We start from the raw sequence: 13,642 nt of genomic DNA, 5'->3' as shown, positions 1-13,642 counted from the left end.
CCTCCTGATGTCTAACCTAAACCTACCCTCTGCCAGCTTGTGACCGTTATTCCTGGTCACTCCTGGTGGTGCTCGGGGGAACAGGGACTCCCCCAGCGCCTGCTGATCCCCCCTGACTAGTTTATAACAGGCCACAAGATCCCCCCTCAGCCTTCTCTTTTGGAGGCTGAACAGGCTCAGGTCCTGCAGCCTCTCCTCATAGGGCTTGCCCTGCTGTCCCCTGATCATGCGAGCGGCCCTCCTCTGGACCCCCTCGATGCCGTCCACATCCCTCTTGAAGTGCGGCGCCCAGAATTGGACGCAGCACTCCAACCATGGCCCGACCAGCGCCACACAGAGGGGGAGGATCACCTCTTTTGACCTGCTTGAAATGCATCCGTGGATGCACAATAAGGTACGGTTGGCCTTCCTAACTGCCTCCCCACACTGCCGGCCCATGTTCATCCTGGAGTCAACGATGACTCCAAGATCCTTTTCTGCCTCCGTGCTGACAAGAGGGGAGTTCCCTAACCTGTAGGTATGGTGCCGGTTGTTCCTCCCCAGGTGCATCACCGCGCACCTGTCTGTGTTGAATCCCATCCTATTCTCATCTGCCCACCCTTGTAACCTGTCTAGGTCAGATCGGAGCCTGTTGCTTCCTTCCAGTTCAGGCCCCTCCCACTGGTTTATTGGGAGTAAATCTACCAAAGTCAGTGGTTTTACACCAGTGTGAAATTGTATGTGGTCAGAGCCCAAAATTTTAAGCTTCTGTGATTTTTGTGAATCCAATATAAGGTAAGATAGTGATCTAATGCACAGTCTCTTCCACATGAGGGGCCCTGTTCTCAGGTGGTGTGAATCGGCATATATCTTTGCTTCACCACTGAAGTCAATAGAGTTTTGCCAGTTCACACCAGCAGAGGATCAGACCCGATATCTGGAAGGCTGTATTGACCAAGTAAAGATGCATAAAACTAGGTTTGTAGATTCCAGTTAATCACAGAATCATAGAAAATGAGGGTCAGAAGGGACCTCAGGGAGTCGCATCTAGTCCAGCCCCCTGCTCGACCCGGGACCATCCCCAACTAGATCATCCCATGTTGATCTTCATCCAACAGGTCTTAAAGCTTTACAAGGAATGCTTATCCCATGCTCCATGCTTTTTTTTTCTTTTTTAGCTACCTGAAGCTGTAAAACAAAACCAGCTTGGAATCTGGAGTTGTGAATTTACACGGGGATAAGAATAAATTAGGTTCTAAGCCTGAACAGGAGAAGTTAAGTGTTTTGCCCAGGGTAAGTTAGTGAGTCAGTGGCAAAGCCAAGAATGTTTCGTATACATCTGTTGTGAGACAGAGCAAAGAAGAGCATCTCCTTCAAATACTGGCCACAGTTCCTAATGTGACTATCCAAATGCAATGATTTGTCACGTGCAGCCGGTTAGCCAAAGAGCCTGGTGTAGGATGTATACAGATACCCCAGTGCTTCCAACAATCAGTGGCTGAAAACTTTCCTTCCGTTCTGCTTCACCACCAGCTCTGATGCCAGAAGTCTTACTTGCCAAGTGATGTTCAATAATGAACATGTAGAAAGATTTCTAACCACTGCAATGACCAGGGGGATGCTTGCAGCTAGTAGGAAATGTTATATTACCCATACTTGGAAACACAAATTGTAATCAAAATTAACTTCCATTTCCATACATCTATCACAGCAAGGCCTTGTCATGTGGTTAGACAATCCACATGAAATGGCTCCAGTCAGCCATATAAATGGCTTTCAGTTTAGTTACTTTCTGGAAAATGAAGTTATAGCAGTAATGAGACATCTTAACATAGGAGCATCTTAAAGTAGCCAGTAAATGTTTCTTAATTCTCTTACCCTGTTTTTTTGAGGAGGGAGTCTTGCGTGGGGTATATATTACCTTACAGCTTCAAAAAATCTATAACAGCACTTTGTAAGCATGGGCAAGAGTGAGGGGTTTTTTCTTCCCTTGTTCAAGGTAAATTCTGGTTGCAATTTGCACCATGCATAACAGATCAGACTATGCTGCTGTACAAAAGTAGTAATGTTTTCTCCCAACTCTAATGGGATGTGTCAGAATAAACCTTGATTTTTTCATTATGTCTCGATTGCAGCACTTGAACGTGGCCCGCTGTCATTTTCCGGGCTGCCAGCCAAAATGTACGTCTGCAGTTAGAAGACAAATGTGTCATCTACGTGTCTGTAGCACAAAGGGTTAATACGCTCATCCACTTGGATCATGTCCTCCTTGTAAGCCTCCCAGAGCACTTGTAAAATTCAAATGAAGCTAAAATAAAAGAAGCAAAAGACGTGATCTCCATGCACAAACACCCATGATAAGAAGAAGGATGTTGAGTAAAACCCCTGGTGTATTTCCATGCTCACATGGCAGGGCGTTTTCTCTGTGCAATTGGCTGTGTGTCCCAAAGACCCTAATCTGAAGCCCAATGAAGTGAACAGATGCCTGTTAGCTTTAATAGATTTGGGATCTGGCCTCTGGGGAGAAAAGCAGTTCTCAGCTTGTAAGCACGTGGCTTGGAATTACATTCACATATGTCAAAGGGTCCAGCAACAGCAACCTCTGCCAAATGACCATGTGTAAAGGGGTTTGTACCAAAGGTGGCAAGTGGGGTGGGTCACCAACAACAGGGCTTTTGTCACTGAAGCGCTTTTCTTCAGAGGAATCAAACCCCAAAGTCTCTTGGATGCGAGGAATCTTTCCGTTCATTTGATGGAGTTTGGCTCTGAGCTCGGGAGATTGCAGCATGGCAGTGATGTGTATAAGTGACCCCAGAGGGGAAGTATTCACACAGCACATCTTCATCCTCTCCCCTTATTGGTATCACTTGAACAAGATGCGAAATCTTCCCTGGTGACAAGTAGTTCTTATGTCCTCTTGATGTTCACAGAGCTGCCCTTCCGTAGGAAGTGCTGGCTGCTGGATGTGAGGGCTCCCATTAACCACTGGCACTTGGGGAGACATTGCAATGCCTTTACCAGAGGAAGCTGGATTGCAAATCTGGTCAAACTCTCAGATGGAGAAAACCAATGGGTGCTTTGCTGTTGACCTCAATAAATTGGGATTTGGCTCCTTCTCCATTTTTAAAGATACACAGAGCTTTTGCTCCCGTTGAAAACAATGACAGGTGGGGCCAGGGGTTTCAGTGGGTTCTGGGTTGGGCAGGTACAACACGTAGGCCCCCATTAGGGAATCTCTTCTGCTGTATGCATGACAGTGGCAGATGCTGAGAGGGGGCAGTTCTGGTTCCTGTATTTTTGTGCTGCTAAGGCACTATCATTTGGGTTGTGAACTGGAGTTGGGCCAGGTCAGAAAGCAGGAGCCTGAGGAGGGATGCTGTTCCCAGACAAAAACTGAAAGGCAGAGAGAAAAAGGATGTTTTGCTCTGGATTGGCACCCAGGAGGTCTGGGGTCTGCTTACTGCTCTGCCACAGGTTAACTGCTCTGGCTGGGATTTTCAAAGGGGTCTAAGAGTCTGGTTCCCCACCACCATTGATTTGGGCATCCAATTCATTTATGTACCCTTGGAAATTGCAGCCTTTTGGCCTCTGTTTCCTCCTTGGAGAAGAGAAGGGGCAGTAAAAATACAGTCCTTGTCTCCTAGGCTCAAATAACATTTCAGAACATTTATAGAGCTTTCAGTGAAGGAGCTGCATGATTAGCACAATCCCCAGGTGGTAATTGTCAATATGTGTGTACAACGTGGGTTGAGATAATGGCAGGAGATATTGTTGTGGGGCAGTTTTACAGCTGTGTTAGCAGATCTCCACACCTACACCAATCTGCATCCATTGCTGGGGGGAGGGTACTTCGCTTTTGCACATAACTCACTGTAATGAATATGTGGCCAGTCTCTCACGTGAAACGCTTGGCAGAGCAAGCCATTCATTTGTGCTTTAAAGACTCTCATGATGCACTTTGGCGCTAGACAGCTTGATGAGTAATAAGCTTTTGTTATTAAAGTCAAAAGATACAAATGGAAAATTAAATTATTACCTGTAACAGGACTTTGGAGAACCTCCTTGAAACACAGACCAGCCCACATTGTGGTTGCAGTCATCAGAAACAAAAGGACATTGGTGGGGTGTGATCCAAGAGAGGCTGACCTGCACTAGGGGGCATTCTCGATAGGCAAGCAAAGCATGTATGCTGCATGCCTTGGAAAACAGAGCATCTTCTGGAGAGCTAGTGCCAGGCAACTGGAATCTGTGAGGTAGTCATGGGTCTGACTTTGCACAGCCATATTCCTTTGTGTTGATGAAGATTTTAAATAAACTGTAAATGTTGCATAGTAACACAACAGTGCACACATACACACACAGGCTCCCCCACACATAGCCTTGCTTTAGAGACAGCCTCCAGAAGGGCTGCTTTTAATGAAATTCAAAAACCTAAAATGAGAGAGAAAAATAAATGGTAAGATTGAAATCAGGTAGAGCTGATAAAGTCAATCCAGAGCTTATGTTTCACATAAAACAATCCTCACCGTGCAGCATGGTTCTGCTCTGGAAGTGACTGGAGCAGTGGTGCTTTCACTTAGATGATGAGGTGTGTTGAGCACATGTATTAACACCATTTAATGCACCCTACAATGGTTTGTCAGCAGAAGCACACAGGTCTGCACACTCCAGCAGCTTGGGGTGTGGGCTGCTGACAGCTGTCAGCCCTTCCTCCAGCGAGCCAGCTTAGTTTATACAAGGCTTTAGTGCCTAGCACAAGTGAGGACCTTGCTGTTCTTCAAAAATGAACTGCCAGTCATGACCCACAAACAGCACTTGCTCTTTCTTAATCATCTTTGATTTATCCTGTGCAACAATCAAGGGAGAATTTCACTTTTCATTTGAAAAAAACCAATTGTCCTCCTGTTCTGTCTTCTTGCAGCAAAGTCATGGGACCCATAGTCCTTGTGATGCTCTTTGAGTCCAAATTCACTTGACAGCTGCTCTGTTTGCCTTGTGTCATCCCATCGTATGGCTGTGTGTATGTGGAGGGAAGGAGCTATTAGATTTCCTGTGTATGGCGGTGTTGGGCTGGGCACCTGTTTCTGTTGTAAAGGGATTTTCCCTCCAACACCAGAGAGTGTCTCTTCCTGTAATACTTTCTTTCTGACAACACACATGAGTAATCAGCTGGCAACATAATTCTGTATTATTCACTTCGTCATGACATTATTTTGCTTCCTCTAGCTCACCTGCCTTGTGGGTGAATAGCAATGTGTTTGTCACCGCCATCCAGATCACATTAGTGACATGGCTGAATGAGAAATACCATTGGATAATTGCAGCCTCCCAGTAAAATGCTGTGTTGTATAACATGTGCCAAGGGGGGTTCACACGTTTTAGGCAGCCAGGCTGTAACATGCTGGTTGCTCTAAAATAACCTGGCCTGTTATTACCTTTTCCACCACAGCTCAATACACAGAGAGCAGTCATTGGTATTAAATGGGAAGTGAGGGATTTGGCAGCACCTACTAAGTTTCTATGTTTGTCTCAGATGAGAGGGATGGAAAGAAACAGACATTGATTTTTTTTTCTAGCCACAAACGAGCAAATGCAACAGCGGTTGAGAGTCCTGAGCCCAGTGCCTTGGCATTTGCTCACATAAAGGCACTTACTCCCTAGTGTGAGAGATCTTTGAAGGGAAGTGTTGGAAGAAAAGAAAAAAAACAAAACAGTGCCAGGACCATCACAGGCAAAGTAGTTGAACAGGAAGCAGGTGAATTTACTTCCTTGTATTGACCATTGAATCCTTGCCCTTTCTTTTGCATCAGTATAGTTCAGGGTGACTGCTGACATTAAGGGGTTACACTGTAATAGGCAGACAGTTATATCCAGGCTTCTGATCGGGATCCACAGTTTAACTCCAGGGCTTTTGGTCTGAGGCATAGTGAATCTAGAACAAGTGTCATACAGCCTAGTGATATTTAGTTTTGGTAACCCACTCTTGGGCAGCAGTGCATTTACACTGGAGGTCGGCATTGGCATAGCAACACCTGTTTGATGTACCACGTTCTGGGTAATAATGTGAGAGGATGAGAAGGTAACATGATACTGGCTCTTTATTAAGAGAACTATTTACGGTAGTGGTTTTCACTGTGGGGCATGACACCTGTGGGGGCGTGAAGGAACATTGCGGGGGGTCCAGCACAGAGGAGCGCGGGCAAGAAGTTTGTAAGGGGCTGACACTGCTGCAGCCATGTGGGGGTGGGGAGCCCCAGGCCAGCTCCCCCAGCAGGCTGCTGCACCTCTGGGAGCCCGGCGCGGTGGGTGCGCAGCCCAGAGCTGCAGGAGGCGATGCCGCCACGGCAGATGGAGCCCACCCCACTGAACCGAGTTGAGCTGAGCCACAGTAGCGGCTAGGATGAGGGGCATGCTGTGCCTGGCTGCGCTGCTCCTTTGGGGCAAGGGGGGTGGACACAAACAAAATTGTAACTCAAAGTGGGGCTCAGCTCAAAAAGTTTGAAAACTGCTGGTTTACAGAGATGCTGCAGCTGCAGGCAGCCTTCAAGCCATGTGCACGCAACACTGGCTCACCAAATCGAGCCCCAGCAGCTTGTTTCACTTCTTCCTTCAAGTTGTGTGTATCCTTTGAGTGGACTGGCCTTCTCTCTCCTCTCCTGCCAAGGCTTGTTTGTGCCTCTCTGCAGTAGTAGGATAGACAGATAACAAACTGAGCATCTGCTTTTGTTTCTCACCAGGCTGTGAAGAGCTGCTGAAGGATGTGCTGTCGGTTGACAATCCTGGGCCCCAGCAGTATGAGCCGCAGTATGTGGATTACTACTACCAGGTAGGAGATTAGCTGCCTCAGTCTCATGCAGACGGGCTGAAAACTCACCAAAGGAGTTGTAGAAAGACCACAGCACATTCTTTCACTCTATACTTGCCCTGTTCCCTTTTCCATAGGGAGTTCATGGCTGTGACTGTTTTTCACGTGACTTTTGTGAAGCCTGGGACCTAGTGGCCTATGTCCAATGTAACTCTGTATTTGGAGTAAAGTGTTTGAAACCTCATTTAGCATTGTTCTTATAGTCAAACAGTTGTTTCCAGCCTCACCCTCCTTTAGCCACTGGAGAGTGCTGTATATAAGGTCAGCGGACACTGGATACAAGCCTCTTGCATGCTTAGGTTTTCATGCAGTTTTAGGAAAGCACTTGGTTAAATCAGTGCAGACTGTGTGCACACAAGCTCTTGGAGCTGCTGGGCTGGGGCTTGTCGGCTCTTGGGAGGTGACTGCTTTTGTAGTGTTCCCGGTGGAGCATTGTATTTGTTGGCAGGGCCAGGCTGCCCAGGTGCAAAGGGTTGTGTAACACCATACAGGTCCTGAGCATCCTTAGCTCTATGGACTGCCCCTGATTTCCAGCATGTGCAAAAAATGATGTTGAAGCTCCTGCCAGGGGCTAAGCAGGAGAGTGACAGGTGAGTGATTAAAGATGAGGCAATGAGGAAGATGTTATCCTTTCATGTCCTGTGGCCGGCTCTTCAAACCCTCTCCAGAGCAAGTCCTTCCATTGATGCAGTTACTTGAGTTAATAGTGATCATGTGGGTTCATGGCTGGAAAATACCTGGTTCTGCTTCAGTTGCAGATAGTCACCAGGTTTGTGCCTTGGTGGGTTTGGGAGAGCAGTTACTGGGACCTTCAGTTCAGCTCAGTAGTCTTTGCTTATCCCTGAGAAAAGACTTGCTTTGAAGTGCACTAGGCCTGATACTCCTTTACCTTGCACTGCTCTGGCAGTGAAATAGCTTAAAGTATGGGTATTTTATGCTCAGAGCTACTTTGAGCCCTCATTATTCTGCCTCAATCAGACAAATGAGAATCTGCCTTGCAGCTTTTGTGTGTGGACTATTATTCTCAATCCCGTGGCCCACGTTCATTTGTTTATGCTTGAATGCAGAGGCAGCTTTTTGACTGCAGCATCCTGGGAACTATCTCACATGTTGGCTGTGCTTTGCCACAATCTCACTCGCCATTTCGCACAACTATTTCCACTGACGTCAGTCATGTTATGTCCATGTAGAATGGGTATAATGCGCTCGTGAATTTTGCTCATAGTATGTATTGTGCTGCTAGATGGTTGAGTGCAAGAGACAAAGAAAAAGGTACCTGGGCTGTGTAAGCTACAGGTACTAGGAATATTGGGAAAAAATAGGCCAGATATTTTGTACCTGGGGTGTTCTTCCTGCTCTGGATAAATAAAGGGAGCAAGTCAAACATCACAGGAAGAAAAGCTGTTGCTGTTCTTACTTGCCATGTGAAATAAATGGTGAATTCATCAAAGGGAATATGTGTTATCTTGAAAATAAGATACATAAGTAAAGTCCTGGCCACTCATGGCTGGCACTCTTTGCATGAGTCAGGATATTGGCATCACTGTCTAATTTGTGCTGTTGCATTTTCCTAAGCAATCCAGTCCATTCCACCCTTTCTCTTTGATTCCTCCATCTGCCTCACTTCCCTTCTAAGAAACTGTTCTGCAGCGATGCTGGTACAGAAGGTCTGCTGAGGTCCTGCCAAGTGGCATCTGCGTTTTGGATGGAGAAAGGTTGTCATTACGTGGTGGTGCCCTCACTCTGATGTCAGTAATGGATATCTCAGCCTTACTTGGACCAGAATTAGTCATATCATCTGGTGTCTCCACAAGGGCCATGCGATGGGGGAACATGGGAGATTATACAGGCAGTCTGTGGTCCTTCAGAGGAGTCTCTGGGAGAGAAAAGCAGGGTGTGAATGCCCTCTTACAGAGCAAGAGCCTACCCAAGGGAAGAACCAGTGAGGAAGGTCAGACTGGGTCCATAGATAAGGCCCCGGGAAGGAAAGACTGGGCTGCATGGGTATGAGGGCAGAGAACCCAGTGTTTTAGAGTTTGGGGGCTGGAGACTCGCATAGAAGTGGCTGCAGGCTTCCCTATTCTGCTGTTTTGCAAGGTGGAACAGCTGCTCACGTGACCAGGGGACAAAGGGACTGTGTGCAGCCCAGCAGGGATGGAAGCCAAGCCCAGGAGTAGGGAAGACCCTGCAGGAAGGGCTGTGCCAGGTAAGGATTCAGGTAGAAAATGGGGAGTTGTGCTTCCATTTGGGTTTTGATTAAATTTAGAAGGCAACTTTCCTCATTGACTAGATTTGTGTCAGAGCTGGAGAGAGTAGTTAACCTTCGGGAGCAAGCTGAGGCAGTGGCCTGGAAAGCCCACCAAGAGTGTCCCTGTCACAGCAGCAATAAAAAGCATGTGTTACCGCTTGCAGAGCCTTCTGCCTCCTCCCCACCCTATTCCTTTCCTGTCTCATGGCTTCTTCCCACTTGATAAATTGCTCAGCATTTAAATTGTGATTTGAAGACCTATAAAAAGTCTTGACGCTTAATAACAGTCCTGCCATCCTGCTTTATGAGGCAGTAATTTTGGAACTTTCCCCAGAATAAATGACCTTCAGCCTCAAATTTTATTTGCATTGGGGTTCGAGAATTGCATTGTATCCATGTGACAGGGCAATTCCATTTTAGACAGCAACAAATTTATGACAGAATTGAGGATTGCATGCCTGTCCAGGGTAGCCATACTGGAAGCTGTCGGTACAGAAGGCTCAGCTGGGTCTACCTGCATCTCCTCTGACTGCAGCGTTCTCGTTCACCCTGCATTTGAGACGGAAGTCTCTTCCTAGTGTGCTCCACCAGTTTGGATCCACCAGTGGTAGCAACTGTGAGTGCAAAGGAGCCAGTGAGTTTTTAGTCCCATATCTTTGGGACCTGCTCTGAGCAGGTCGTTAAAAGCCAAAGGCCCAATATGCTTCTGCTGTCACTGTGCCTCTGGGAGCTGCAACAGTGCTGAATTAGAAGCCATAAATGTACTTGCATGCACGCACCCTGGAATACAAGTGTGCAAAAGTCTCAGTTATATTTAAACAAAAGTGATTGGTTGTACTCTGCGTTTTGACCCCTGGGGCCTGATTTAGCAATGCCCTGAATTCCCAGAAAGGGTCAAACCCAAGATCCTTCTAACTCAGGCTCCTGTCTGTGTTCAGCTCCCTGAGGGTTGTGAAGCTGCTTGCCTGTCCCTGGTGCAATCCCATCTCCGGGCAGAGTATCACTGGACAGTGTCCACTGACTACTTGAACTCATTCAAGGCGCAGTGGGTGCTGTCTGGTATACTCTGTCTGCTCCCCCCTTGGCACACTAGTTTTAAACCTTTAACCTTCAGTCCCCATCCCTGTTTTGTTATCATTTGTCCTAAACAATTAGTTTCCACTTTCCCAGTAGCCTTCCTTTCTGAGCAGGGCTTATAGTTTCACTTGGTGGGCTTTTTACCTGTGAACCCCTGAAGTTGCAAACAGGCCTGTCTGTCATCAGCCATTGCCAGATGTGTCAGATGAAGGAGTAAGTCCCTGTAGGCAGATGTGGGATATTCATCCTGTCCCCTGATATGCAAGTTGACTTAAACCCTGCAGTCTGAGATTTTTTTTTTTTTTTTTAATTGTGTTCAAATCTCCTCTTTTTTCAGTATTTACCATATAGGAGATATTGTGGCTAGGCAAGAACTTGGCCAGTTTCAGCAACATCCTGTGGCAATGAGTTCTTTCATCTTATTGTGCACTGTGCGGAGGAAGAATATTTCTGTGTACATTACCTTGCTCTTCTGCTCTGAGACAGGGATAAGAGAAGTTCCTGGCATACCTTTTGTGTGTATCATTATCATGTAGATTTGTCACATTCTCTCTTACTTACCTTCTCTCTCAAGTACACAGTCCCAGCCCTTCATCCGGGAGGTCTTCCAGGCCTGTTGTTCTTCTTGTCTTTCTCCAACCCCTCTCATTCTACAATATTCTTTTTTGAAGTAGGGTGGCCAGGACTGGTAGAGTGAAGACTGCAGCTGATTGATGACCCCTGGCGGGTTTAGGATTAAGGCTAATCTGGGTCATACTCATGGTAGAGACCAGTAGGTCGCTCTGAGTTGGGGTTAGAGTCTGTTCCCGTGGGAAGCATGGAGCAAGAGTTAGGGCTGCAAGCTATCAGAAGTGCTGGGTGAAGGTTCAGCTTGGAGCTAAAGTAAGAGATGCAGATATTAAACGATCCCAAACTAGGATTAGGGGTAGGGATGATAGGCTGCCTCTAGGTAGGCTTGGGACTGGAACAGGCTCTGGAATAAGGCTAGGGCTGGAGCCATTAAGCAATTCAAATCAGGGCTACAATCCGGAGGTGGCTCTGGCCTGCAGTTAGCGTGCGGGATGGTACTGGCATCCACCCCCTTCCCCCAACTCCGACTAAAGGTTCAGCCTGTAAGTAGGCTAGCATAAGGGTGGGAGCCAGTTGGCGAGCCCAGCTGAGAGGCAGGTTGGAGCCAACAGCGGGCCCTCTGCCAGGATTGGGGCTTGGTAAGGGGTCCATGTTTAGGGAGAAAGCTGGAACCAGTAGGAGGCTCTTGGGGGCACAATTCAGAATCTCGCTCTGGGGGTCTCTTCACTGCTTGTAGGGTTTTTGAATCGGTTCTCATGTTTGCAGAAAGCCAGAGCTCTGTGCTTCCCTCCCAAGTGTTAATGTACATTGCTGCTGCCATGAAGGTTCCCTGCACTCTTCCTTTCTAAAGCAATAATGAACCTCCCCAGGCAGGGTGGCATGCTCTTGTTTCTTCTGTTTAATAACCTGCGAGGAGGAGTTGATCTGCAACGAGGTTTCCCTTGGTGCTTTCAAATAATAGCCCAGACTGCTGCCTTGCCCAGAGAATGCAAAGATGCTGTAGGGCCCCAGAGCCAAGCAGATCCTGGGTTATACTCCTTGTGCACCTGGCCTGTGCAAGAGGAAACCCTGCTGTTGCTGGGCCCCAGAGCCTCAGCGGGGTTTGATTGCCAACCCATGTAGCTGGAGCACAGAGACTGCCGGGCCCCAGCAGGGAGCAGGACAGGGCTGCAGGTGGCTCGTCCGGGGAAGGGGGAGGGCCACTGCCCTCCATGCAGGCAAGAAGACCCCCGCGTGAATCTCTGATCCCTGTCACGCCGGGTCGCGGGGCAGGAAAGCAGCGCAGAGTGGCAAGCAAGCCTGCTGGTCCCTGCCGTGTGACCCGGCTCTGCAGGGAGCAGAGATCTGGGACTGCATGGAGCAGGCAGGCGGAGAGGAGACCCTGGAGTGGACCTCTGCTTCCTGCGGAGCCAGGTCGAGCGGCAGGGATTCCCCAGCTCTCTGATCATTTCCCCAGCTCTTCCCGGGGGATGCAAGCTCCCGGATCTGCACGCCAGGTTTCAGTAGGCTGGGGCCAGCTGTGGCACTGCTCAGCTGCTCTGTGGGGAGAAAGGGGGGCTGCCCTCGCCCCATGGTGCAGTGGAACAGCCGTGGTGCACCTGCCACAAGGCCTCTCATGCCTGCATAAGGGGCCATGATTTCTCCCTTCAGGTCTTGTATCTGGAGTTGTTGTCTGCATCTGGTGTTTCTTTATGCTTAATCAGAAGGCGGTTTGTGCGCTCTGGGGGCAGGGTCACCTTTGCCTTTCCCTCCTGCCTCTAAAGCGTTGGTTTTGTAAGCAATGCAGTAGATACCCGCAGCGCTGTTGCTTGGCAACCTGAACAGGTATCTTCAGCAAGACTTTATGAACTGGGCAAGATGGGGGATGCTCTAAGGGCAGCTAAAAAAGGGGAAGCAGGTTTCTGAGCCAGCTGGGGCTGTGTTTGAAGGCAGTCAAAGTGCTTTTTTTAAGCATTATGTTATCAGCCCCGGGGCTGCAGATTCACTCCACTCCAGATAACACTGGCAAGGAGTTTCTTGGGCTTCTAGCACATGGAAATCATGGTGCTTAAGCTCAGTTGCAATTCATACCATTCCTGCCCTCCAGCAGCTGGAGGAGGCCTGGAATCAAAGCTGTTTGCTGTTTAACGCTGACAGCAACTGAGAGTCATCTTAGCTCAAGTGAGGACAACGAGGCTGTGGCTGGCTCCTTGTTAGCAATGCTGTGGGAGAAGCCTTGCTTGGCAGTACTGGGCTATTTGGCTACTGATTTGTTCCAAGCAACCTCTGCATAGGCAGTGGATTGCATTCACTTCCAGCAGTACCAAGCACCTGCTCCCCTTCCCCATGCACCTCCCAGTAGGAGCTGGGGGGATGTAGTGATACCCGCTGCCTCTGGTTTGTCAAGAGACCAGGCTGGGCCATCCCTGTCTGGCTGGGGAGGTGAGAAGCTGATCTGATGCTCTGGGAACTGCATATAGGTGCAGTTTTGAAAATATTCACTAGATGTCAGTTTAAGACCAAAGCAAGGCCCCTGTGAGCAAACACCTTGACTGCTTCACCTAAGCCTGGCTGCAGAGGCAGGGCTTGAGTTATCAGATCCTCTGAAATGGGAGAGAACTTGCAAGGTGGCAGGGGCTGGGGACTAGCAGCCTTAAGGTTCATCTGCAGTCCTTGAGGAAGCGCACGCTGAAAAGATACCGGCTTTGGAGACTTCTCCAAGGCTCCCTAGCAAACGCCAAGTCTTGGTGATGTTAACAACTTCGGGTAATTCCCACGGCTTTGTACCCTGCTTTACACATCCCCCTTTCACTGACAACCTTGGGGTGCAGTGAGGGGAAGGAGCACATGGGAGGACATATCAGATCTGCAGCTGCACTGAGGGGGACTTAAATAAGATACAAAGAAGCTGAAGAGAGGATGTA

At 48.3% G+C, this 13,642-nt stretch overlaps 1 protein-coding gene across 1 annotated transcript in view; it reads left to right on the top strand.

The window, feature by feature from the left end:
* The window catches only part of RAB11FIP4 (RAB11 family interacting protein 4), a 219,392-nt gene that overhangs the window by 90,607 nt on the left and 115,143 nt on the right, over positions 1-13,642 (top strand). Inside the window, exon 3 of the mRNA XM_019517044.1 lies at positions 6,717-6,805. Within this exon, the coding sequence (XP_019372589.1) occupies positions 6,717-6,805 (89 nt within the window). The remainder of the gene's footprint in view (positions 1-6,716; positions 6,806-13,642) is intronic.

This window comes from Gavialis gangeticus, unplaced genomic scaffold (genome assembly GCF_001723915.1).
Source record: "Gavialis gangeticus isolate Ggan-Ray unplaced genomic scaffold, GavGan_comp1, whole genome shotgun sequence".
In the NCBI taxonomy this organism is placed as follows: domain Eukaryota; kingdom Metazoa; phylum Chordata; order Crocodylia; family Gavialidae; genus Gavialis; species Gavialis gangeticus.
Note: the sequence above shows the minus strand (reverse complement) of the source record. Positions and strands in the feature narration are given on the sequence as shown.